The sequence below is a fragment of the Fulmarus glacialis genome, unplaced genomic scaffold (assembly GCF_000690835.1).
Source record: "Fulmarus glacialis isolate BGI_N327 unplaced genomic scaffold, ASM69083v1 scaffold962, whole genome shotgun sequence".
Lineage (NCBI taxonomy): Eukaryota > Metazoa > Chordata > Aves > Procellariiformes > Procellariidae > Fulmarus > Fulmarus glacialis.
Window position 1 is genome coordinate 54,675 of NW_009195738.1, and position 25,823 is coordinate 80,497.

At 39.6% G+C, this 25,823-nt stretch overlaps 1 protein-coding gene across 1 annotated transcript in view; it reads left to right on the top strand.

Annotated features, from left to right (window-relative positions):
• KYNU (kynureninase) overlaps nt 1–25,823 on the top strand; it is a 54,206-nt gene that overhangs the window by 14,084 nt on the left and 14,299 nt on the right. Inside the window, exons 4-9 of the mRNA XM_009588170.1 lie at nt 4,249–4,310; nt 5,669–5,740; nt 7,149–7,223; nt 8,554–8,700; nt 14,864–14,962; nt 15,717–15,790. Coding sequence (XP_009586465.1) covers nt 4,249–4,310; nt 5,669–5,740; nt 7,149–7,223; nt 8,554–8,700; nt 14,864–14,962; nt 15,717–15,790 — 529 coding nt within the window. The remainder of the gene's footprint in view (nt 1–4,248; nt 4,311–5,668; nt 5,741–7,148; nt 7,224–8,553; nt 8,701–14,863; nt 14,963–15,716; nt 15,791–25,823) is intronic.

Below are 25,823 nucleotides of genomic sequence, written 5' to 3' on the forward strand. Positions count from 1 at the left end.
CAACATAAATATGAGCGTGGCTAGACTAAGCATCACTGGGCTGTGCGGAGCCATCCCATCTGCAGAATGAAATAAAAACTAAAATGCAGATTGGTTGTTCTGATTTTGGAAGCTGCTACCATAGTACCTAGTATTGCTCAGGAGATTAAGAAATTACTTTTCTTGCTTTCAGTACGTTCAAGGGCAAGCTCAGTACGTTCATCTATTAACTATCATAGAACATAAAAATGTGAGAATATAAATGGGTGGAGGGTGTTGAAATGCTGAACACAGTTGATTTAGGGATTTCTCTAATTTGACCGATCTTTGCTGGCAAGTGGATGTTCTCGTTCTAGTAGGGTACAACTGGGAAGCTGTGGGCAGGTGGGGAATTGTGACCTGTCACACAACTAGCCCGATGCATAGTAAGGGCTTTTGTATTGGAAACCTCGAACTTAATTAACTGGAGGGTGAAGAATTTATCTTATGTCTTATGAGAATGGGAGAGTAGTCACACTACGTACTTTCAGGCACTTAACTAAGTAAAGGAACAAGGTAGACCATCAATGCTCTTCACATAACCAGGAGAGAGAGCGAAGATCCCCCAAAGGGCAGCCTGAAGCACCTGAATGATCATCCTTCTGTGCACCACCTTCTCTGAATGTTTGCCACTGCTCTCTTTGCAAAACGTGGGCCCCCGAGAGCTGCCCGTGGGGTGCCGGGGCAGGCTGAGCACTGACCTCCCGCCAGTGCCGGTGCCGGGATCAGTTTGGCCTCGGCTTTAGGTTAAGAGTCACTGTGGAAAGCAGGGAGTCAGGCTGGGACTTTTTTCCCCTTAACCATCTGTCTTGCGGAGGCTGCCAGCTCAGGGTGTATTATAGTATCTGTTAAACTAAAAGTATTCTGGGTGTAAGGAGAGGGAAATGAGAGCTTTGCTTAAACTTCATCTAATTTCTTATCAGTCTCTCTATTTTTCTTTTCTTTTCCAAACTCTATATGACACTGGTGCTTTTTTATCACAATGGGCAGCCTACACTAAACTTATTACAACTTTGTTCATTTTAAATGTATATGTTACGGTTTTCTATAAAAAGATTATGATGACTGAGGTCACCTTAACCTACTTTTGTTTTCAAAATTCTTTGTTGGGAAGGGTTTCATAGTCTTGTTTTCCTCAGCAGTTAAAGGCATGTGAACATAATCAGTTTGGATTTTGTTCTCTGGATTTTTTGGACTCTGTTTAATTGAACTATAAAATGTGGTTTGGGTTCAAATCTGGCCCTCAGATTCACATGCCAGCAGGGTTTTATTTATATAATATCCTCATAGCTTTTTTCAGGGCCTAGGTGAGTGATTCTTAGAATGCAAATTAATTAATATTTCCCAAATAATGGATGCATCATAATAAAATCTGATTTTTAAAATTGTAGGTAATAGTGAAAAAGCTAAGAGAATAAATGCAGGAAAAATGTGATGTTAAAATGCTCTCTTCCAATGTGGTATTTACAATTTAGTACTGTTTTCCAGCAAAGTGTAATACTGAGGATGTACGAGTTGAGTGAATTCTGAATTTCCTTTTTTAGTGAATTTAATGTAAGACCATAAATAGAATTTTACCTTGTTTTTTATTCAATATTTATTATGTTATGGAGGAGGAGGAATTGTCATTTCTCACTCTAAGTAGTAGTAGTAAGTAAAAATTATTTGGTGAGATTTATTCAGGAATGGACTAAAGACTGTAAAATATCCTTGTCTGTTTAATGGTTTATAGTGCCGTAACACCTTGATTATTAAATGCAGTCACATTTTCTTGTTCAATGAAAGTTACAGTAGTAAATACATTGTGAAATGCAGAGTCAAGGTCAGTGGAGGCCAAAGCTTTTTTCCTATGCTCACGCCGAGTGGCATAACGTAGTGATGGTAATCTTGGCTTCTCCTACCAGACTTTATTAAAACATTACAACCTTGGCAGGATCACCTTCTGATGGAACAAGATTAACTGTATGGCTGCTGCTGCACAATGTGCTCAGGCAGGTCTCTGTTGAGGGAAGACTGAATGCTTAGCAGATTTGTAGTGACTTTGAGTGATAAAGATTATTTGAAATAACCAAACTGTTTTCAGAATTAGGGCCCTTAGCCTTTTTTCAATCATTTTACAAAATGCTTTTTACTTACTCTGGTGAGGATCAGGCTGCCACTGCAGTCAGAGAGGAGAAGGATGGCAGTGTCTGCCTAATGCAATCATAATTGTCTCTGAAGTTGTACTTTGCAAATGCTGCTTCCTTTTATTAAAGAGGAGATTTATCAAGCAGAACATACAGGTTTTAGCCTGTCTTGGAGATATGGTATAAAGTTAGGAAATAAAGAAAGCAAACATAATTTTGTCTCCTGTGCACCGGGTCTTTGAATATTGTAATAGGTTAATTGGATCATAGAAAGGTTGTTTTCTGAAATGCAGTGCAGGTTATAAAGGATAACAGTTTTCCAATGACACGGATGAGGTTTGTTTTGTGGGCATGAAATTCAATAATGGAAAGCTTTTAATAAATATATAATTTACGGAAGACCAAGACTTACATGACAAATGTAGTGTCATATTTAATTTGGGATGCTAGCATGCAGCTAAAAGTGATCTACAGATTAACCATTTGTTTTATACGGAAACGGTACAGCAGGCAGAGGAATTGCTCGTGCAGAATTCGCTGTGAAAGCCACAGATTTCATGGAAGGAGCAGAGGGAGAAATAAGAACAATACCATTTCTTGATGCTATCCCTTTTTTCAGCCTCAAGAGTTCCATAGAAATATTAAGATGGCAAATAATACTGTTTTGAGCTTCAATCACTCTCTCTAGCTGTCTTCTGTGTCTGCAATAGAACAGCCGCAAGGTGACCTCTTCCAGCAGCATGGAGCCAGCAGATGCAACGCTATCAGAGGGAAGAAACGAAAGCAAAGGGGTTTAAGTGAGGAAAAGAGCTTATCTTTCAGAACTAGGTCTACTTATATTTCTTCCCACAAACTTGATGATTTTCCTGGTGTCTGAAGGAGGGAACTTATTAATGACATCTCTTTTTCCTCCTGGCTCATCCCCTGGACAGGTCCTCTGGAGTCACTGACAACTATTGACAAATCTTTCTGTCCAGTACTTGGAGATTTCAGCAACACAAAGAAAGGCCCTTGAATACCTCAATCAGAATGGTTCTTGGCTTTTCCTGTCGTGGTAGAAGCTGAGGCCTGCTTGGCAAACATTTATGAATAAACCCTTCCTAATTGTAGATTTCCATGTTCTTTGGCTATGTTTTCTTGTATTGAGTTCAACCCACGGTTATGTCTTTTCCCTAGGCTGGCAAAGTAATAACTCCATGCACCTAAACTCTGTGGGATATGGTGGGAATGTCTCAGTGCTCTTGCTGCCTTTCCCCCACATAGGTTGGGACCTTGTGTGCCCTCCAAGGCAGGGACAAGAGAAAGCCAGGATCCACCTCTCAGTTTCTTGTGGCTCCCCTTACCCTTTTTACCCCAACATCATATTTTCCTTTCCTCTTTATCAATCTCAAGGGTGGCTGTTGCCTTCCCTGCCTGCTTACACTTGTCTTCATCCCTCCCTGTCTGCAACCTCTTTCCACCTTTGGCCAACTCTACTTCTGGGGTGATGACTAGGGCAAGGCGCATGAGCCCATCTTCCAGCTGAAGAAGACTCTCAAAGCACTGATTTGTATCAAGGGTGAATTACTGCTTTTCAACAACAGACATCAGGCAAAATGGAAAGAAACAGGAATTGATTTTCTCCATATCTCAGTGGCGCCCTGCCCAACACGCAGTCCCTCGTCCTGCCTAAAACCTTTCACCAGTGGTTGATCAGGGTTTGAGAATTTGTTACTAAATATTTTGTAATAACAATTAGTTGTTACTCCGTTAGCTCTGCCTGTGATCGGCCGTAGCCAAAAGGCATCTGTTATTAGTCTTCTTGGAGCTATGTGGGTATGGCTGCTTCTTGCTGAGTTGCTACATTAATAATGGAAATACTTCATTGGTTTTTGTTTTCTGTGGCTGACCTGAAAAAAATGAGTATTTTCCTGCCAGAGTGGTGTGTAGTGAGTCAGACAAGAAATCTTTTTACTTCACTGTGATGACACCTCAAACGTTTGTTTACTTTCCAGTCTTTAGAGAGACATTGGCTGAAAACGTACTTTTGCTTTCTCAATTTCTAAATTTCTCTGAAATTATAAAGAAAACCCCTAACGATCTTTTTATTATTATTATTTTTCAGGGGCTCAAAGAGAGGAAGTAGCCTTAATGAATGGGCTAACTGTTAACTTGCACCTCCAGATGGTATGTCTTTATGACGGTTATTTGATGTTGTGTTGACAAATATTTTTTCCTTCCTTTGTGAATGTAAGCAAAGTGTTTTTAAGGATCTCACAAAGGCGGCACTGGATGATAGCCTAACTTTTCTTAAGCCTTGGGAGTTGCATCTTGAATGATGCTTCAGCTTGTGCAAGACCCGGCTCCATTTAATATTAAGCAGAGAAGTTGGACAGAGAAATATTTTCAAGGACTCTGTAGGGGAAGTTTGAGCTGTTCTTGCATGTGCTGCATGTCAGTCCTCAGAGAGGAGATCTTATTATTTAAGAAACACTTACAAATATCTTCCCAAATTGAATTTCACACCAAATTTCAAAGTTTAAGAAACAAGAGTTCAACTGTGAGCAAGACAAAGCTGTAATTTCAGTCAGGCTTAAAATGCAGTTACATACAAGAGATGACATTTTGAGTTATGCTGTTTTATATACCCCCTAAAACATGGTAAAACATTTGATTTTGATTTTTATTACATAGTGGCCACAGATGTTGTTTCCTTACGAGCAAGTCTCTCTGCTGTTGCATACAGCCTGTCTCTGGTTCTCTAGCATCACCAAAGATTTGGTTCAGCTGAATTGAAGACGTGAAGAGAATTTTCATTTTGTGTGGTTCACACAAGAAGATTTATCACTCGGATCCGCTCCTCTGTAACATCTCCGTCCTTTGTTAAATTGACAAACCTGAAACAGGAAAGGATGGGGCTGGGTACAAGCCAACCAGATGCAACCCAGCCAGACTCGTGCCAAACTGCTCGTACACAGCCCATGCTGAGCTCTGTGTAACCACTGCTAGCGTGAACAGGAGGGCTTGTAAGTCTTCTCCTAGTCCTCTCAGCATGGTGGCAAGCCCACCTTGCCTCTATGCAAGAAGCTGAGGAGGAAAGGCCGTTCACCTAAAGATGCTGAGAGGTCTTTGCGGAAGGCTTGTTTCAGAGGAGGGGATGATTTAATAACTAATATTTTAGGGCAGGAATCCAATTCCTTTGCACTGTTTGCTACTCTTCAGCTGCCACTTTTGCTTGAGGGATGGAGCCGGGTGAAATCCCAGCTTCCCTGGCCACGGTCAAGGTTTTGCCATCGATTCCTGTAGATGCAAATTTTCACTGCTGGGTTTTTGTGGCCTTTGTTATGGATATATGAAATACAGTATTACGCTTTCCTACTTTGATAAATGTTATATGGACAAAGAAATATTTGTAATTTCTGGGGGATTCTCTGTAGTCTGCATGAAAGTACAACAGTCTTTATTAAGTTATATACTGGGAACATCTCTCTCATCTCTGCTTAGATACGTTTCAACATATTTTTTGGTTTTTTTGTTCTTAACAGCTATCTTTCTTTAAGCCTACTCCAAGACGCTATAAAATTCTCCTAGAAGCCAGAGCCTTTCCCTCTGACCATGTAAGAAATTAATATTTCACCATATTTTTATTATTAATCATATTTTTCCAAAGAATATTGGTAGCCTGATTTGAATATTTATTAGCTCATCTTGTCCAAGTAACATTACAATAAAAAAATCTGTCAGAAGCCTTTGAGCTCAGCATATTTTACAGATCGTAGCTTTATTCCTTTTGTTCAAATAAAAAATGTTACAAGAGGAAAAGATTGAATGGTTGCATTGATTTATTAGTCTTTTTAAAGACATTGAGCAAACTACTGGCCTAAATCAAGTGAAGTTGTAAATGTTTTATTAATTCTTGTTGCTGTTTTACTTTATGAAACCAAATCAATACAAACTCACAACATTAACACTTATATATCCCCAGACAGAGATGGAAATATTTGTTCTTAGCACTTTAGATTACTAGTTCAAACATAATTTGCCTGCTATAAAATAGAAGACAATAGCCCGTGCATCACAGCTTAGAGCAAATTAATCTTTCGGTTTGTGACCCACTGCTACTTTATCATCAACTCCGTAAACTCATGGAAATTAATAACAAATTTGATCTCTAAGGTGCAATAAAAATGACTCAAGCTACTAACAGGTTTATTTGTAATCAAGATGGCGGCACAGATGTGTATAAACCTCAAATTGCCTTTATTCTAAGTAATGTTCATACTAATCCCATGTTTGTTCCAGGCGCACTTGTACATTTGGACTCCATCTTCTTAAATTTCTATAGCACTTCAGTAATAACCTGTGCAACTGCCAACACTTCAGTTCCTGTCATGTAATTTTAAACCATTTTATAGTATTATTCACTGATTTTTATGCTGTCTCCAGAACCATTATTTATTGATAAAATCAGTGGGTAGGATTTTCAAAATAGCCTGAGAGATTAGAGCTCTCATTTCCTCCCAGCTGTGCAGCAAATCTAAGATGTGAGAATAGCATGGGACGGCATATATGTGTTGGCCAAACCTCGTCTGCGTTGACAGCAGTGCATATGTGACAGCCTGGGATTTAGCACATGCTACCAAGCAAAGTGGGTACCCAGGGCCCCCGGAGAGGCAATGTTCAGTCTTCTCTCTGGCTGTTATCCGTGCAGGCTTTGCTTGCTGGAGTCTGGTAAAGTACATCCTCCACCACATTTCCACCCTTATTCTGCTCCATAAACTTATTCCTGTAGGATTAAGGCTTTGACTTTATCTTTGCTGTCTGATGATGTGAATTAAATCCTGATCTTTTTTCAAACCAAACGAAATCTAGAAAGTTTTCAGTGGAGTTGGATTACGCTTTCAGGTGTTAATTTTAGTGAAACACAGGCATCTGAATCCCTTTTCTGAAGTTCTGATGTGTTTTTCTTTTAGTTGTTTTATCATGTAATTGTGCTAACATGTTCTACATGGAAATCTCTTCCAGTATGCTGTTGAGTCCCAACTTCGACTTCATGGACTTGATGTGGAGAAAAGCATGCTCATGATGCAGCCACGGGAGGTTGGTGAGAAATACATGAGTTCTGCTTGCAATTGCTAAGGGCAAAAGCATATTTCATAGGAGAGTAGTCATACATTCTCAAATATTCTAGTGTCTGCCTGCAGAAGTTATAATCTATTTCTACTAATACTTTTAGGTAAAATCTATGAATCGTGTATTCTGTTTCTGTCTATATTTTTTGGTATTAGAACCCATTTTATAATTGTCTGGTTCAACTGGTGCAGTTGCCTTGTAGAAAAAAAAAATGTTATTTTCCCTATTTTTCCTGTTTGCAAAACCTGACAGCATCCTGAGAGAACTGCAAAATATAGTAGCTCATCGAGAAACCCCAATGTCCTTCTAATGCCCTAAGGTAAAAGATTGCCATAACATGAACAACAGCAGTCTGTGTATCAGCACAGACTAAGGGAAAGGTCTGCTTTGAGTAATATGCAATTCAGATTAATGTGGAAGACTGCCTTGCTTCACTTTTGCGGTATTAAGAACTTTGCCACCCAACTATGAACTGATGGTGACCTTTTGCTTCTGAAATCTGAGTCATCTTGTGAGCAAAGAGCCCACTTCTGAATGTTTGATAGATTTGCAAAGATTGTTGAGATAATAACAGTTACTTGCAATTCAACAACCTCGCCCAAGATCTTTTCAGTAACAAGTCTAATTTAATTCTAAGTTTTCACTGTCTAATTGATCCCTAGGTGGTGGTATGTTTTACATGATCCCTTGCGAGGAAGACAGGAGGAGGAAGAGGCAGTAATTTTCCTATAAAGAATCAAGAATGATGTTGGTTTTTTGGTTGAAAATCCTCTATATTTAATGACCCCAGGTTTGGGGATTTTTATACTTTTGATGGTGTGAGACTTTTGTTTTTGAAATAGAAATATGGCAGGTTTATAACAGCTTCCTGTGGGATACAAAGTATAGAGCGAAAGTACAGAATGAAACTGATAGACAACTTTCAAGTCTTGTGGGTGTCACAGGTTTCAGATGCCACATAAAAGTCATTATATATGCTGTTTGCACCAGGATTTTTTTACTGTAAATTAAAACTGTCTGAAATATTAAAGGATACGAAACATGCTAGAATATGAAGTGAATAGACTTTTTATAACTAGCACCTTCAAGATAAGTTTGCTAATGATTTTTTTTTGGAGGTAACTTACAGGCTACTTCATAGCACTACCTTTGTATATCATTACCATGCTAAGGATTTGCTTTTGATCTCTTTACGCAAGCAGCACAGCTCATGGTAAAATATAGATTATGAAATAAGAAATGACAGTTTCATTACTGTCAGAGCTGATGTAAAATGTGTGCTTTAACTTTGTTTTAGGGGGAGGAGACCTTGAGGATTGAAGATATCCTTGCTGTAATTGAGAAGGAAGGGGACTCTATTGCTGTCATTCTGTTCAGTGGGGTACAGTACTACACGGGACAGCTGTTTGACATCCCTAGAATAACAAAGGCTGGCCAAGAAAAGGTAGGATTGCTCCAGACCCGTCCTTTTAACATCAATTTTATATCAATTTTCCTTGTGAAATATTTCCAATTTCTATGTTTTGTGGAACAAAATAGAGCATGTGGAAACCTGTGGGGCTCTGATAAAAAGTAAAAGCACTCTGTGCCAAGATCCTTTGGGGGCTGTGTGCTGCATGAAGAAATAGCCCTGTGAGAGCAATCTTGCAGGTGTGACTTAAACTATATGGAGAGATAATTCACGACTATTAACTTCTACAGGGCTTTTCTGGAAGGATAGAATTTCAAGAGGTTCAGTGGAGAAGGAGGTAATCACAGCCCTAATCTCTCTTTAAAACTCAGTTTGCATTAGATTTTTGCTTTTTGGCAGACTTTCACGATTTTCCTCCTTTCCCGCAGCCACGCTGTGGCAGTTTTTGTCCCCAGTGAGCAGAGAGGTGAGCTCCCCACGGAGCCAGCAGTGTTCAGACTCGGCTGATCAGTTTTTTGGAGACAAGCACCACGTGGAGCACATCAGCGTCACAAGAGGACTGCATTTTAGTGATGAGTCAGCCTTTGGAGCTTGCAGGCAGTGTGCTCTGTGGACATAGCTGTAAAACTTCTTTAACCATCTCAATTGCCTCAGGAATCCAGGAGAAAATAGTTTTTAATTAAGTCTTCTTATCAACAGGAGGTCACCAGACTTTCCGTAGGGGCAGTATTTTACTGGATGTGCCTTATCTCATGTAAGATTAAACCACTCAAGGATAAACTTATTTAGTATCACTGGATTTTGGCAAACCAGCTAACTATTTATATTTGATGTTTTAACTCTCTGGAGAGGTTCCTGGCTCACATCAGGCTATACATCTTCTGCTGCTATAGGTTTGGCAGTGGAAATTTTTCTGGAGGTCGGGGAGTAAGTTATGCTGCTGGAAAGTGATGGTAAAGTCTCCCCTGGGAGAGCACAGCAGGTGTGAGAGGTAGTGCAGGGCCCATGGGATATAAAAAGGGAATGTTCGCACAGAGCAGCACCTGGCGACAAAATTGATCCTAAACACAGTACAAAACAAGACCGACTTCTGAGACGGATGCAGAAAGCCAAGGAAGAAAGAAATAGGGGGAGTCAGCTGCAGTGGGAAACCGGTCTGTGTGTTAGCTCCATGGTGGCTTTCTGCATCCGTCTCAGGAAGAAAGAAATGGGGGGAGTCAGCTGCAGCGGGAAACCGGTCTGTGTGTTAGCTCCATGGAGCTCTAAAAGCAACACCTTCATGGTGACTTCCTTGAGGGTCTTCCAGTACTTTGCTGACCACAAATAATCAAAAGGCTATGCTGAAATGTTTGAAAGGGAAGACGGGTTATTAACAGGACGACACCATCCTCTGCTCTGCTTGCCCTCAGCCCAGGTGGCGGCAAGGCTTTCATTCGGCCACCAACGCCTGCGTGCCTACAGCGCTTCTTCCCCCAAACCTGCTCTGTGATGTGTCTGAGAGAGAAATCTTGCTTCTCTAGTGTAAATAAGAACAACCTGGGAAAAGCCTACCGCTTTACCTCCTCTCGAAAGATGCTCTCTGGACTATGGGACACATGCTTGGATGAGTGGAAGTGATGCAGTTTCACTGAAAGCTATGAACTACCCCAAAGTGCCTGAGAACATGTGTTCTGGGGAAGAGCAGTCACTGATAGTTTGTTATATGGAGCGAAAACAGATTTGATATTTCTATTATCTGAGGAGATAACCAGGGCTTGGTGGAGAGAGCTTAAAATTTCTACAAGGCAGTGCAGATAACAATATTAACTCGGGAGTATGTGCTTCCACATGGATATATGCAAAAACACTGCACACTTTATACAGAGACTGAACAGTGTTGCTGAAGAGGAGAGCTATTTCTAAAAGAAGTTCAGTATTCCAGCAGGCACAGGTAGATGTCAAAGGCCCATTTCCACCTGCATGCCTGTTAGAAATGCCATAATGTAGAAGTGAATCTCTTCTTCCAGAGATTTTTCAAAAGGGGGGGGGGAAAAAAAAATTACCAGCCTCTTTGTGGTTAGAGCAAGTAGGACTGGGATCCAGGTAGATTCATGACCTAAAATGTCATTACTGTATTTAAAAAGAAAAAGTAATTCAGCCTGAAGAACTGCTTGAGTACTGATAAAGCTTGAAAAGCATGAGCCAGCCCTGTTTTTATTTCCCTACTGTCAGATATGCTCAGCTCAATGTCCTTTCAGATTCTGCCCCCTGGGTTAAGTGATGTTTATATGTTTATACAAAACCACTGTGTAACATACTGTTACACCACACTTAAACATCTGCATATGGCAAATATTTACTTGAGTAGCTATGAAATCAGTAATTCGTGAAGAGTTTGCTGTCTTAATATTGGTAAGATAGTCCTGTATCCTGCTGTTTCTTTTGGTCTCATGACTTCTGGTTACTAAAAAGCCCAAAATGTTGCATCTTCAAAAGCAATTGGCTCCTCTCCTCTTTCCTAGGTCAGAGCTGATATTGGGAGCTGCCGTTGGGTTAGAGGAGAACAAAAAAAAAAAAACAACGGCTGAACTAGAGTCATTAACATCTATGTAATGTGTATGGGCTTAATTTCTGTTTGGTGGCATCCAACCATTCCCTGTCCCCAGGCTGACAAACTTTCAGGACAGTAAGCGTATTAACTTAAAGACCATATCTCCTTCAAGAGCTTCTGGACCTGATGAAACCAGCAGTGGTTAGAACGATTGTCTTATACATGACATATTGTCACAGAAAGGCTGGAAGTCCTTTAAAATATATGTTAAAAGTCTTTAAAATGTATATTAAAAGAGGATAAGCCCAAGAAGTCATGTTCATAGCAAAAATGCAAGCCTCCCCTTCCTGGTGATGAAGAGTAGTGAATGACCCCATGCTCCTGAACAGAAAGTAGGTTGGGGAGAGCCGAAAAGCAAGAAAGTCAGAAGGGGAAAATACAAGGTGGAAGTGTTATTTGTGAAGGAGAGGAAAAAAAATTCATTTGTCAGCCAGTGTAGCAGAGAGAAAAGTCCAACACAGATGGTCTTAATAATTCTTTTAATGTACAATTGAAATAAAATCCTGCAGTGTTGTTCCCTATCAGGGCTTGGCTAGAGATTTGAGCTGCAAGCTCAGGAGGTCTGGAAAATGTCCTACGATTCTTGAGGTCAATCATTTATGAATTAAGTTACTGATTTCCTTTTACATTTTTTAAGCCAATTTCCTAAGTTCTCTACGTACGTTAAGATTCCTCCCAGAGTGAAAGCTCTGCACATAGACAGCTTCATTAAGTCATTAAATATTAAATGAACTAAATTAAGCTTGAAAAATTACCTCAGGCTATTTTTCCATCTTAGGTCTCAGATAAATCAAAATTACTATGAATTGTGCAAAAGACTCATCAGCAGGCTGAAGAGGATGTAACAGTTTTCCTTGTTTCATACTTTTGAGCTTGCTCTAGAGGTTGGAGGGGGTTGAGTCGTTTTATTCTTCTACAAGTGAAGAAATGGCTGACTTTTAGGAGACTCTAGCTTTCAAATACAATTTTCATTTCATAAGTTACATTGTACTTTCCACCGACTCTGTACCATATGTAAAGTATTTTAATCTCTTGAGTCCCAGTAGGAAGAGCTTTAAGATCCTTCATCTTCATTTCTTTTCCTGTCTCTCTTTCTGAATGTCCCAGCTTTGCTGGTGTGAAGCTGTCATTTCTCTCCTTCTCTCCAAATGTCATTGTCCATGCTGAGTTGTTACCTGCTGGTTATCAGCAGCTGCCCAGACACTTTTCAGAAATGACTTTTAGATGTTAGAATAAAACGGAAGAGTCAGGGGAGAGCACGTGTCCTCCCCTTCGCCCAGAGCAGATGGAGAGCTGTTTTCCCTCTAGTCTGGGGAAGCGACATTCCCACGCAGCCCTTGTTCTGCGTGGCTTGTGCAGGGAGAGCTGCGTCAGTTTGTTTTACTTTTTCCCATGCAATCTGTGTGGCTAAACATTTGCTGTTTGTGCGACTCGAGTGCCAGACGCCTCCCCCGGGAAAGCAAACCAGCACCACTCCTCTTGCAGACGAGAACTTGAACAAAATGATACGAGTGGGTGTTTCTGAGATGATGCAGGAAACCTGCCAGCACTGAACCCAGATTTTCAGGCTGTGCCTCATTAGTAAATTAAATAGTGCACAGTAGGATTTACCAACCGATTTCAAAGCATTGAGGAGCAGTTAAAGCAGTTCAGGAAGATGACCCATTGGTGGCATGTTGATGGACGTCCTGTTTGCAGGCTACAAGCCCATGGTGTGGGTGCAAGCTGATCTATTCCAGCCAGTGTCAGTGCCCAGGGAACTTTGTGCATGTTGAGGTTACAGGTATAGATATAGCTACGGAGCCTCGTTATATTACCATGACTGCGAGGGCATCCAACCTGCTGGTGTCCTAAGGAGTCTTGTCCTACCTTCCATCTACTGTCTTTTTGTAATTTGTCATCTTGTGCTTGAACATATTATTTTTATAGAGTTTATCACTTACCGACAGGGAAAGGACAACTGATTTTAACGCAAGACTTACCATAGAATTAAATTTCTTACAGGCTTTTTTTTATGAGCAACTACTGTTTTTTTGTTTGTTTGTTTTAATTTAGTTAATGTACTGTCAGACACATAGGCTCTGCAAGGGTCTCAGCATATCATGTTATTCCTGGTTTCCACTGCAACCAATGAATCTCTCATAGCAGTTCTAAAAAAGTTTGTGTGGGAAGTATGTACGAAGAGATACCTGTAAATGTTTAAATCCAGTCAACTGAAGTTTTGAAGTTAATGCCTTAAAACCTTATGAAAACTTTCTTGTTCAATAGCAGATTTGCTTTAGTTTGCTGTAGCTTATTTCTCTGAACCAAGGCCATTTTATCTCTGAGTGAGAGTACTCCCACGGGCACTCAGTGGGGTTCAGCTTCTCTGCATTAGCTCCACCATTTCAGTTGTTGTGTCTTAACTCACTTCTGAGTGTCCCTGTGAAGACAAGCCACCAAGTGTGTGAAGGCTAGACTATTTATTGGAACTTTGGTTCTGTTTAAGAGCAAATGCTCAGGTCCTGCAAATGCTACGGCAGTAAATTTTCTTCCCATCGTTTTGGAGCGACTTCTCAAGCTGATAACTTCACTAACACTTCCATTAGGATTAGTGTGTCACATATTAAAATGCTGCTTCATTCAAATTGTTATTTAGTTTATACCGAAGATTAAATATACTGAAGTACTGTTTAAATAATTTAGCTAAGGCTCCCTTCGTGCAAGAAACAGCAAGAGATTCTTAAAAAAATCCTTTGTTTTATTATTAGATGTTGATTTTTCTGAAGCCTGTGCTCTTGCTCTTATTCCTACCATGCTGCTTGCAAGTGGGCTGTTTGTGTTTTAAAAGCAAAATGCAAAATAACATTTAATTTGCAGTCCAGGCACAGAAGGCAGTTTTATTTCTCTGCACTTAAATAATTAGCAAAGCTTGGAAGAACTTTTTAGTTTAAAAATGCTGCCATCCAGTGGTTATTTTGAGTGTAAAACTGCTACTTTTTGATCTGTGGTCCTTATGTGCTTTTTTGTTTTTTCTCAGTGCCCTGTGCAAATTGTGGTTATGACAAATACAACACTTTTCACGCAGAAATGACAGAATGCTTTTGTAACTTTTTAGGGACAAGAACAAAAGTCGTTACAGATCAATGTGTTGCATAGGCTGCTATCTCACCCGTTTGGATTCCCAAAGAGCAAGATCCTCCTAGTTTAAATATCAGGGAGACCTTAAGTATGAGTATATAGTGGAATGTAATTGTTCATGAGTGACTGGCATCGCTATGTACGTTACTATTTTGTCTCTGCCTAGAGCTTGTCATGCCGTACAACAGTTTGAAATTATGCATTCCTTCTGAATACTTATTTCAAGTGAGTCCACTTTACTGTGTGAGAAAAAACTTAAGAATCTAAACCATATCCAAGCATCCTTGAAGACAAACCCACAAAACAATTCCTCATTTCTACATGTATCTATGGCACAGAAAACTTGTTTCTTGTAATAACTGAAAACAGATGGGACTTGATAGCATGCCTATAAAGAGAGCAAGTAAAGCTCTAAAGCAGTTTTTTCAAAATAATTTTGTAGGGATGATTATCTTAAGTAGTATATTAATTATCTCTTTCCTGCAGGGTTGCTTTGTTGGATTTGACCTGGCTCATGCTGTTGGGAATGTAGAGCTTCATTTGCATGACTGGGGAGTAGATTTTGCCTGCTGGTGCTCCTACAAGGTAAAAGAGACTATTTTCCATAATGTCACTTACATAATGGGTCAGCAAACAAGTCAGATGAATAAAAACTGTACCTGAACTGTTGATCGAGACTTGGCTGAATCTTTGAACCAGCCACAATGAGGAGATGGACACTGACTTTAGTGGTGGCTTTGTTACGAGAGGTTCCAAAAGATAATAGTGGCAATGACCTGCAAGGTCTTGTGGATGTGAGATGGATACTAGTGGTGGTTAAACATCTGCTCTGAAGCACACTCTGCTCTGTGATCACAGTATCAGAGGCTCTTCTCTTATTTCCCACACTGAGAAGGTCTTGTGGCTATAGGATTTTCTTAAGTGGTCCCTAAATAAGAGAATATTCTTGCCTAAACTTAAATAATTTCAGATCATAGAACAAGTTCCTTTGACTTCTCTTCAGATTAAGAATCGACAGATATAGTCAGATGAATTGTTTGATGACTTTGCTATATGTATTATGACATGGGACTCTTTCAGCCATACTTCAATATTCTAGCTTTTCATCTGTTAGACTTCAAATATCATATGTAAGCCAAGAAAGATATTTTTAGAACTAATCTGAAAAATTATATCTGCTTTTACCTACATCAGCATTTTGAGAAAAATGCCAAGATCTCCAGTTAGAAACCACCGGAAATGTTAAAATTGGACTGTTTTACAGAGCAGGGTGAGGGAAGGAAAGCTATACTTTACAAATAATGAGCACGATGTGTACGTGTTGATTTATTCTTTGCAGTATTTAAATTCTGGAGCAGGAGGCCTCGCTGGTGCCTACATTCATGAGAAACATTCCCAGAGTATTAAACCAGCGTAAGTATATTTCTTATATACCCAAATAAAAGGTGCTGTGAAGTTTAAATGGGAATATATCTTCCCTTTGAGTTGAGATCTGAAAGTGAGAAATTACATAGATCCCTAGTCATAAACTATGGACATGTGTATCTATGTATATATGTATGTATATATGTATAGATGCAGAAGAAATTCCCTGCTTCAGAAAAACGTCATTGGTTTAATATTTGACTTATTGTATCAACGAAAAGGGTAGTAAAGTAGAAAAGTTTAGATAATTTGGTTATCTGACTTTGCTACCTCAGATGCGTTGTTTTATGTTAATTTCAGTAAATTTTGAAATTATTAATGTACATGCTCATGTCTTACATGCATTTCCTCCTTGAAGTCTGCTATTGGTTCTAAACTAAATATAATCATAAAAGAGAATGCTTATAATATTAAAAACAAGTAATCTAAATCATGCCTACGAGACTGTTTAATGTAAAAAGAATATTTAACATCTTCCTTTAAAAATGGATTTTTTAAAATCATTGAAGTCTTTGGTTGGTGGACAAAATCAAAGACAATTTCAACTCTGTGTCTAATAGCTCTTTAATACTGGCATGTTTTCATTAAAATTATATCCACTGGTAAAGCTAGGAAGCATTACATGGAGATCTGTGTTCTCAAAGATCGTATAATCCATGAAAAGCTGTGCTATCAACTGAAGTTAGCTGTATTAAAAAAAAAAAAACACAACAGTTATTTAAAAAGTTATATGACTGTACTCTATGTATGTGTATTAAGAACAGTAGGATTAATACTTTTAATGCACTGACAAATGTAAACATTTCTTTCTGGCTATAATGCTTGGAGAAATTGCTGGCACTTACTTTTATTTTAGCTTGAAGAAGGCAAACTAAATCAGGTTTGAGAGAGAAATAATATTATAATAAGCAGCTTCGCTGCAGTACGTGCTGGTTTCAGACTGTCTAGACTCCCAGGAGATAACAAAATAACATTGATAAGTTCTCCTCAGTCACCCATAATAGAAAACTCATTAGGATGACTTATGACCTGTTGTGAGCTGATTCGATCCTCACATGTGAACACTGGCAAAATATTCCGAATATCTGGGTATTTCTTCTGGAAAGTTTTTCCTTCTGCTTCCCTGTTAGCCAGGTGCAGGCATTACTCTCATGGACAAACCTCTGGACCCTGGTTGTGGGGAGCTCGGAAGACGTTGAGCGGTAAAAAATACGTGGGCCAGCTAGAAATCACAGAATAGCAATAGGAGGAATGAATAAAATCTCAAGGACTTTGAGGTTTTTTTTTCCTCCTTGATGAAATTTTGAAACTTCTGTGAGGGTACTAGCTTGGTATTGTAGGTAAGAGCTTAAATTAGTTTTTCCGGAACCAGCTTCTTCATACATAGCCATTAACTTGTGTACTGAATCTGGATACTGAATGTCTTAAATACAATTGCCTATATGAAATAGGTTTTTTCAGCCTGGGGCCCAATTAAGGATATAATTCCAAACTTCCTGCATAGGCCCTTTGCATTACTTAATCATAGTTATTTCATAACTTCTTATTTCCTGAGATTTGATAATCACTCATCAAATTGTTTGTAGTTAAAATGCCCTGGTTGCATTACTTTTCTTTCTTTTCTGCATCAACCAGCCGTTTCAGGTCTCCAAATAAAGTAGTGAGACAAAAGAGAATTTGTCTGTGTCAAAGTATTCAATTTTATAGCTGATTTAAATGCAGAGCAATTTGCTGTATGTTGTACAATCAAATAGAGTGGAATTTAACTGCTCTGGAAGCTGCAGGTTTTATGTTGTATCTAAAAAGTCTTTGGCTGTCATCTGAATCAAGGATGACACCCAGTGGCCAGACAACTTCATTCAGAAGCAGAAGCACCAAACGCTTTGTTTCTTTTGCATCCCAGCCCACACATACGTAGGTAATTAAATTCCAATCCAGCTGATACCCTTTTGTCACTTAAACTGTCTGAAATATTGTTTTTAACTCATGGCCAATATTATGCAAGTCACTTTACCCATCTATATAGATTTCTTTATTTTGTCTCATCCTTCATATTTTCTGCAAGCTATTGACTAGGTAGTTATTTTTATATCAAAATAATGTATTGTATTTTAATATAAAAATGTATGTTCCGACCATAATTCAGAGAGGCAGACCTAGAATGTTTGCCAAGTGCCTTTGCCTGTTACTGACTGAGGCTGGGGCAAAAACGACTTAGGTACTTATTGAAAATTAAACAGCTCAATTCAAAATTTTAATTGTAAACCCCCAAGCCCAGCTACTGCCCATCACCAAAGGCATTTAGGTATTTTGTTTTAACTTCCCTTAATTTCGTGAGTATGCTTTTGTCTATGCCCAGAGTCTTGCTAATAACGGCAGTGTAAGCAAATAGGTGCTCGCATTGTAGCTATGCAGAGTTTCAGAAACTGGGTTCCCCTCCAGCTGCTCCCCACGGGTGCTGCTCCATCCAGAGCTTGCTCCCTGGACAACAAAACACTTATTTGCTGCTACTTTCTTTTAAAATGCAACTTGAGAAAGAGTTATTAATTTATTTAATAACCTTACCACCAGCAGCTAAGGCCATGCCGAAACTGCAGAGCCTAACTGCAAACCCATGCAACCCAAACCTGGTGTTATTCAGTAATACCATGTCACATCCCAGCAGACAAAAGGCAACACCAATCCCACTTCTCTTCTTTACGGATGTGCAAGCTTCCTACAAGAGTTTTAAAAGTTGGTAATTCACCAACTTGGAAAAGGATTTTTGCCCAAGCTCCAAGTTTGATCCTTAGGTCTGACGGTTGGAAGATGGAGGCTATGGACAATACAAACTCATATGTCTCCTTGTTTTGTGTCACTGCAAACACCATCCCACGCTCCCTGGCTTAGCTAGGGATAGTTCTCTAATTCACTGCAAGGGCCATGGGTCTAAAAGTTACATGTTGTAACCATCCTAATTAACACCTGGACCCAAGTATGTTGGGTAGTCCTTTGCTAGTGCTCTATCTTTCTTCCTAGAGCAGTAAAACTGAATGAATCTGACCTATATGGGTCCAATATATCCCTATTCTCTCATGATCTCACCTCCTTTGAAGTCTCTTTTTATACTCAAATAGCTTTTTTAATACCTGCTCTATATATCACAATGCAATATATTCTTGGCTAATTGTGCTAGAGTGATTTCTCTGTGGGAAGGTTTCAAATAAAAAAAGACCTGGACAGTGCAGAGCTATGAAGCACTACTGAAACTGTTCTGTCAGTGCAGGCTGATCCTGTTGCACCAAGCTTCCACACAAATGCAGTTATGTTGCCGAGGTTTCCAAGACATAGACAGCACTAAGATGACCTACTAATACTGAAGTTTTGCTTGACTACCTTTTTGGTGCAGAAAAGTTTCCCCCTTTTTTTTTTTCCTTTTTTCTTCCCCTGTTTCTCAATTTCTCCATTTATAAAAAGAAGGATAACTAAAATCTACCAGGCAACTTAGCTATAACAAAATGTGAATGTTTGTGAGCACCTGGGAAAGAAGGTACAGGAGAAATCCAGTGTTCACAGCAGAGTATCCACAGTATCTGCAGCGAGTTCAGCTCTGCTGTCAGCTGGCAAAAGGGACAGGAGGGGACAAACTCGCGGAGTCCTGAGATAGGAGAAGAAAAAAAAGTCCTAGTCAAATCCCTGTAAGGAAAAGTAAGGCACAATTTAAAAAGATGAAAGGGAAATAAATGTATGTAAAGGAGCCAGGAGAATAATAATAAGCCTTGGCAGAGGATTAAATGAAAATTGTACACAGTCTGGTGTTTAAAATGAAAGGACTTATCAAGACTTAACTTTAGCACAGACTAGCAGCAGGTAAAGTTTAAAAATAAAAAAGTTTGTGTCATGTGAAGAAATGCTGTATGTGCAGGAAGCAGGTGATGTCCAAAGAGCATGTCGGCTTTTACTGTAGGATTAAAAAAAAAGTATCAAAGAAACAAAAAAGTAACTATTTCATTCTAGCTTTGAGAAACACAAGGTATCCTCAGACAATTTCTTCATAGACAGAGGTGAGATCTGAACCCTTTCTCTTAGATCGCTTTCCTCTTTGGCATCTTGATTCCAGTGAAAATGCCAAAGCACAGATGGCTTCTTGCTACTTCCTTATAGAGACCTGCACAGCTTTTTGGTACGTGAACATTTACGCTGGCACGAGATAAACAAAAATACTATTCCAGCTCCATACATCTCTCCCTTCCCATTTTTCCAGGTGCTCAGTGCAGACTCTCTCTGCCCAGTAACTTTGTTTTGCAAGAGGTTGCTCAACCCCTTCCAGGACTGGTAGCTCCAGCTGAGTTTTTCTTCAGTTATTTTCTTGATCTATGAGGAGATACCACTTTATTCCTTTTTGAATTAGAGCCACATAATCCCCAAACTAAATAGCTGAAGCTTCTGTGAAACTGCTGAAAATAATGTAGCTTTGGAGCAATGTGAGTTGGGAGCAAAGGACATCCATAAAAAGATTGGGAAGGTTGTTTTATATCTACTGTATTGGAAAGAACTAAAGCTGCTTTTGTTTACAATACTTCTAGGAATAATAGACTAAGGTGGTCCAAGTCTCACTGACCTTTGCAGTCTATCAGCCCTGAGTGTCTCAGCACTGCTGAAAGTTTTAGCAGAACAGAGCACCCTGGCCCGGCTGAGGAGAGGACCTGGAGAAGCAACGTAGAGACTTCCAGGGAGCTGGGTTGAGCGCAGCAAGGTGGGAAGTCAGTGGTCACAGATGGAAGTGTACACGTTGCTGTTTGCAGAAAGGTTTGTCACTGGTCCTAGTGGACTCAGATTGTGGACTAACGTATGGATAAATTATTCGTGGAGTGTAACACATGTCCCCCGAGTGCATAAAGTATCCTGTGCTAAGGTGGAAATGAACTGTTTCTTTGCCAAGGAGATGAGAACAATTTAGCTCCTTGAGCTAATTTAGAAACCAAAAGTTAAAACCTCCCTTGGGAAGAGACTGTTTAGGAATAAAGGCATCAGCTAATTAGGCTAAATTGCATTGTCTTGGGACAAGTGATTTATTAGGCCAATCTAGACCCATGATGGGCCTGCAGGGGTGTGTTCTCGGATTCACCAACGGAATGGCAAATATCCAAGAGCATATTTTAACTTTGGAGTGAGTCTCCGGGAGAAAAAAAAAAAAGGTTAATGGGCATTCACATCATCTATTCCCATTCTCATTTCTTCAGCTCTGTACATCCTTTTACGTGGCTCCCATGATTGTCTCCTTGTTCTCTGTCAAGCATTTTCTCTCTATCTTCTTTCAAATCCTCCCTTATAATTAAGCTGTATCTTCAAGCAATCTTGATTCTTTTCTCATTACAAATAATCTTCTCGTTCTTTCCTCCCTGAAGGTCTTCCCTTATGTTTCGTCATCTTTGCTCTGGTTAGATTTTAAAGTGTTTGAGAGAGGAGCTGTATGCCTCCTTGTAAACTCGTGGGACTATGTACAAGTAAACATGCTGTATATCAAGTCTGCGTCACCTATAGGATAGTCGGAGTGAGTGTGAAAGTAATGTGCTGTTTTCACTCCCTGTGTGTACTCCCACGCTACTTAGACACTTACTCTTAGTTTTGAAAACTTAAACCTTAAGATGGAGCATGTGGAGAATCAGAGACACGGTTCCTGTCAAAGTTCTCAAATATGTACATTTTTAAAAAACATGGTGCTGGACTGATTCCTGCGTTTCATGCCTGTTATCAAGGCATCAAAATGCTGGCATAAGTGGAGATAAACAAGTAAACAAAAGCTCTTAGCTTCTATGAGTCATATCATCTCCAAAATAGTATTTATAACATAGGTGTGTTTGGCTGCAAGACATCTGCAGGTATCTTGGGTGCAGATTTGGAGATTTTATGTATATTTAAATCTTTGCCCGACAACTTGCTCTTTCTTTTGTCCAAAACTCCACCAACAATATGAAAAAATGTAATTTAAAGCATGATGCTTGTCCAACATTTTTTTTTAATTATTTTTATTTTAAGGCTGAGGCTGGTCAAATTCTTGCAATAGGTCTTTAGCAGTATTCATTCTTCAGTAATCGCGCACTAAACTAGTGAGTTTACATGTTAGATCTCAGCAGATTCAAATTTCTCATGCATCTCTCCTTCTGGACCACGCTGATGGGACGTACACCACTTAGTCTGCTCCGCCATCGTCCTTTCCCACTCCCAGACTTGGAAACAAGAGGGAGGTGGCTGCGTTCCTTGCGGATGTGGTTTCCCATCTGCCGCCTCCAGCTTTTCTCATCAGATGGTGTAAGACACAACTGCTTCAACACATGAAAGGAACCCAACGGGCTTAGCCTGATGGAAAGCTGAATGGAGCCTGGGGGCAACCCTTGCATCCCCGTTAACTAGCAAGGAAGAGATCCCGGGGCTCTCCTTGGAGTCTGTATGGTTGCTGTGATTGTTTTTTTCCCCACTTCAAAGGACGTGTGTTTGTTAGCTGCCTGCTCTTTGTGCCTCAGTTCTCCACTTTGAGACAGGTAGTTTTGAAAGCACTTTGCTGTGTCTTGATTTTTCCCAGTAAGAGAAGGCTGAATGAACTTCCAGAGATGCAACACTTGAGCTGGTGTCACACACCTTTAACAAAATGGGAAGAAAACCTTCTTTGCCTGCCTCTTTTATTAGTCACAAAGAGAGACATTATCTCCCCTCTTATGCATATCTCAATCTGTATGTTTCTGTATCCACCTCACAGAACCTTTCTCTCTTAGGGAGGAAAACGTTTATTTTCAACAAAAAAAGTCAAGTAAATCTGCTGCTGCTTCCACTAAGAACTCACTTACCTCTTTGCAGAAATGTGCTGGAACTAACACAATTTTGCATTTGGGATTTCCTACTAGATGTTGACTCACTTTCAGTATTTGATCATTTTTCACTTTTTCCACTTCAGATTCGCACTTTTGGTACTTTCTATGATGCTTTCCTCCTAAGATTCTCAATTAAAGCTGTAGTCTACACACGTCCTTTAAAAATGAGATTTAATCATGCTTTCGTATTAGTTCATTAGCCCACAGTGGGGAATTGTTTCTAATTTTTCCTTTCTGAATGTGCTTCGAGATCATGGTATACCCTGAAATTGCTCTAAGCTGAAAGTACCAGCAATAGCCATTATGCTTTTGTGCCATTGATACAGTTACCTTTTTTTTTTTTCCATTTATGTCCTCTGGAGTATATTCCTGTAATTATCAGTTACCGATTCAGATGGGGTCTCCTGCACTGCCTGTCTCCCAGAGCTGTGCGTGTCCCTGTCCTGGCTGAATACCCCTCTGGCTTTAGCCGTAGCTCTGGGATCATGCATGCAGCTAATATTGTGATTCATATCACAGCTGGCACCTGATTCAAACCATAAGCCTTTTTAAAAGTAATTGGAAGGTCGTTGCCCAGGTTAAGGAAATAATTCAGCCTCTTTATTTCTTGCAAAGTTGGTATTCTGTGTGCGTGCACTGGGGGAATTGTGTGGGGGTTTTCTTTTTTGCTTGGTTTACCACTTGTGCTTATTTGTTTCCACTTGTTCATGGGGTTTCTGGTCCTCATACCCCCTCTTTCTCTTGGCTGAACCTTCATCTCTTCAGTGCTCAGCCAGGAGAAGATGGTCTTACCAGGGCATACGTCTTCATATTCTTCTTTTTCCTTGGGCTCCTCTAGTCAAATCTATTTTATCTTCACTGTAGTTGTGGGCAAACTAGATAATTTATTTTGTCCCCCCCACCAGCTCCTTTCTTGGTAACTCCAGCAAAGTAAGTCCACAGCCTGCTGTCCTTTACTTCTTGTCCATATCCACCCATCTTTGAGTCAGGAGCTTCTTAGAGACCTTCATGACATATATTGTTTCTTCTTGCCCACTTGCTTTAAGCCATCCTTCCTCTCACTTTCCATTTGTGAAATATTTATTTCCACAGCTGTTTGTTGCTGATGGTAAATTCTTACTATCACAGTCACAACTCCTCATTTGTCACTGAAGTTGTTGGCAGAGCTTGCTGGCAGTTGCCTCTTGCTGCCTTCTACTGTCTAGAAACTATAGGGCAGCTACAGCAATATAGTGCTCACTCAGGTGTCTGAAGAGCAGTTTCCAGTGAGATGCTGGGAGGGAGACTGTATTCCCCTCTCTTCCCCTTCCTTCTCCTAGTTTCTTAGTTGGCATGACATCAAATCAGGGACCTAATCACACCAGTGTAACTGTTTTGGGAAACTTGTAAGTTCTTTCTGTCCCGTGGCATGAAAAACAGCTCCTCAAAGTGAAGATTTATTTATTAATTTCTTTAGCTGTGTGCAGTTTATTGAGCAAAAATCTAGTAATTTCCTAACCTAATCTAGTTTTTCAGCATCCCTCTGTTTTCATTGACAGTTTTCTGACTTGGCTTTCTAGCAACCCATTGTAAGCAAGTGCAGAGAGATGTGGTCACTGTGTGTTGGTGGTCAGTGTTGCAGATACAGTTGTGACACGAGAATAAGCCCATATAAGCATCCTTATCCGATGGCTTCTCACCTGCTTCTGCAGTGAGAAGAGCTTGGGGGTTCCTGAAACCAGTGTTGGACCTTGTGTCAAACATTTGGCACCTGTGCATTGGACCTCGTGTCAAACATTGGACCTTGTGTCAAACATATTTTAGGGCCCAAAATACTGGTAGTTTATGTGCTACTGAAAATTAAGGCAACTACAGCCCTGTAAAGAAAGGTCCCTAAGTCACATTTCTCTCCTGTTCTGTGGTGATGGATGAAATTTCAACTTTTTGAGGAGGGACTCTTTAAAATAACTCTGAAACATGCCCATTTCTGTTCTCCCTTAATGATTTCATGTCTTAGACTTCAGCTCAGTAAACTCCATTTGAGTTCTTTTCTCCCTGAGTATCACTTAGTGTTAGTAAACGTTTTGTAACACAACTACTGGATTCTGTGGCAACTCTGCTGACACTTAAAACTTTGAATTCAATTAGTTCCAGCCACTGACATTAAAAAAAAAAAAAAAAAATCTCATCTACTGTGGATTGCTTCTTGTTTCAGGCAAAGAGCAGAGGTGATAACTCTTACATTTTAGCTAATAAGGATTCTAGTATCATAAAGGTCTTGCATTAATATTGTGATTACTGTATTCAAAAATAACAAAGACCCGAGGAAGCGCAACTTCCCAGATCTTAAAATTTTTATATTATAGTTCAGTCAGATACATGTATTATTTAGAAATCTATCTAGATATCATCCAAGGGATTGAGGAGACTGTATAGTTCAGTAAATGCGTCACAGTAATCAAAACCATCCAAGTCTCCTTTAAGTCAGAATTCACATTTAAAAGTACCTCTACGAGGGATTGTTGCTTTTGCTTCTTGTTTAATTTAATCTATTTGAAACAGCCTAGAAAAAATTACTGAATTCTTAAAGAATGTAATATGCTTTTTTTTATCACCATAATATAGTTGGGAACTATTCAATACTTTATAAAAATGGCTGAGAACTTTATTAATATATCTATGAGTAAATTGGCTCCCTGCTTGATTTTTAATTTCTGGTGTTAAGCAGAATATTTGATTTCCCTTTACTAAATGTGCTAACATACTGTTGGCTGTATTCCCCCTTTTTATATATCTGATATTTGGCTAGTGGAAGTGATATATGAGCACTTTGTGATAATAGTTGTTCGTAAGCTGATTTAACAGTTTTTAATTCAACTTCATTAGCCTTAGAGGGGTTGTTTTTTGTGAGATCTTTTCCCAGGGTTTAATTTAGGCTCCAATTTTGCCTGTCGTTTGATCATACCTTTTTTTTGCCTGATCATGGCGAATGAAATTATCATCCCTCACGGCAAGTGCCTTAGAGGTTTGGCGGAGAGCTCTGTGCGACTCCAAGGGGCCCTGATTGGATTCGCAGCATTGCAGCCATTCCTCTTTCTCGTGCCCTGATCACACCAACTTGTTTCCTACTACAGAAGTGAACTCAATCTTCTTTTCTTTTGACCTGGAGGGGAAATATGAAGGGACATGTTGAA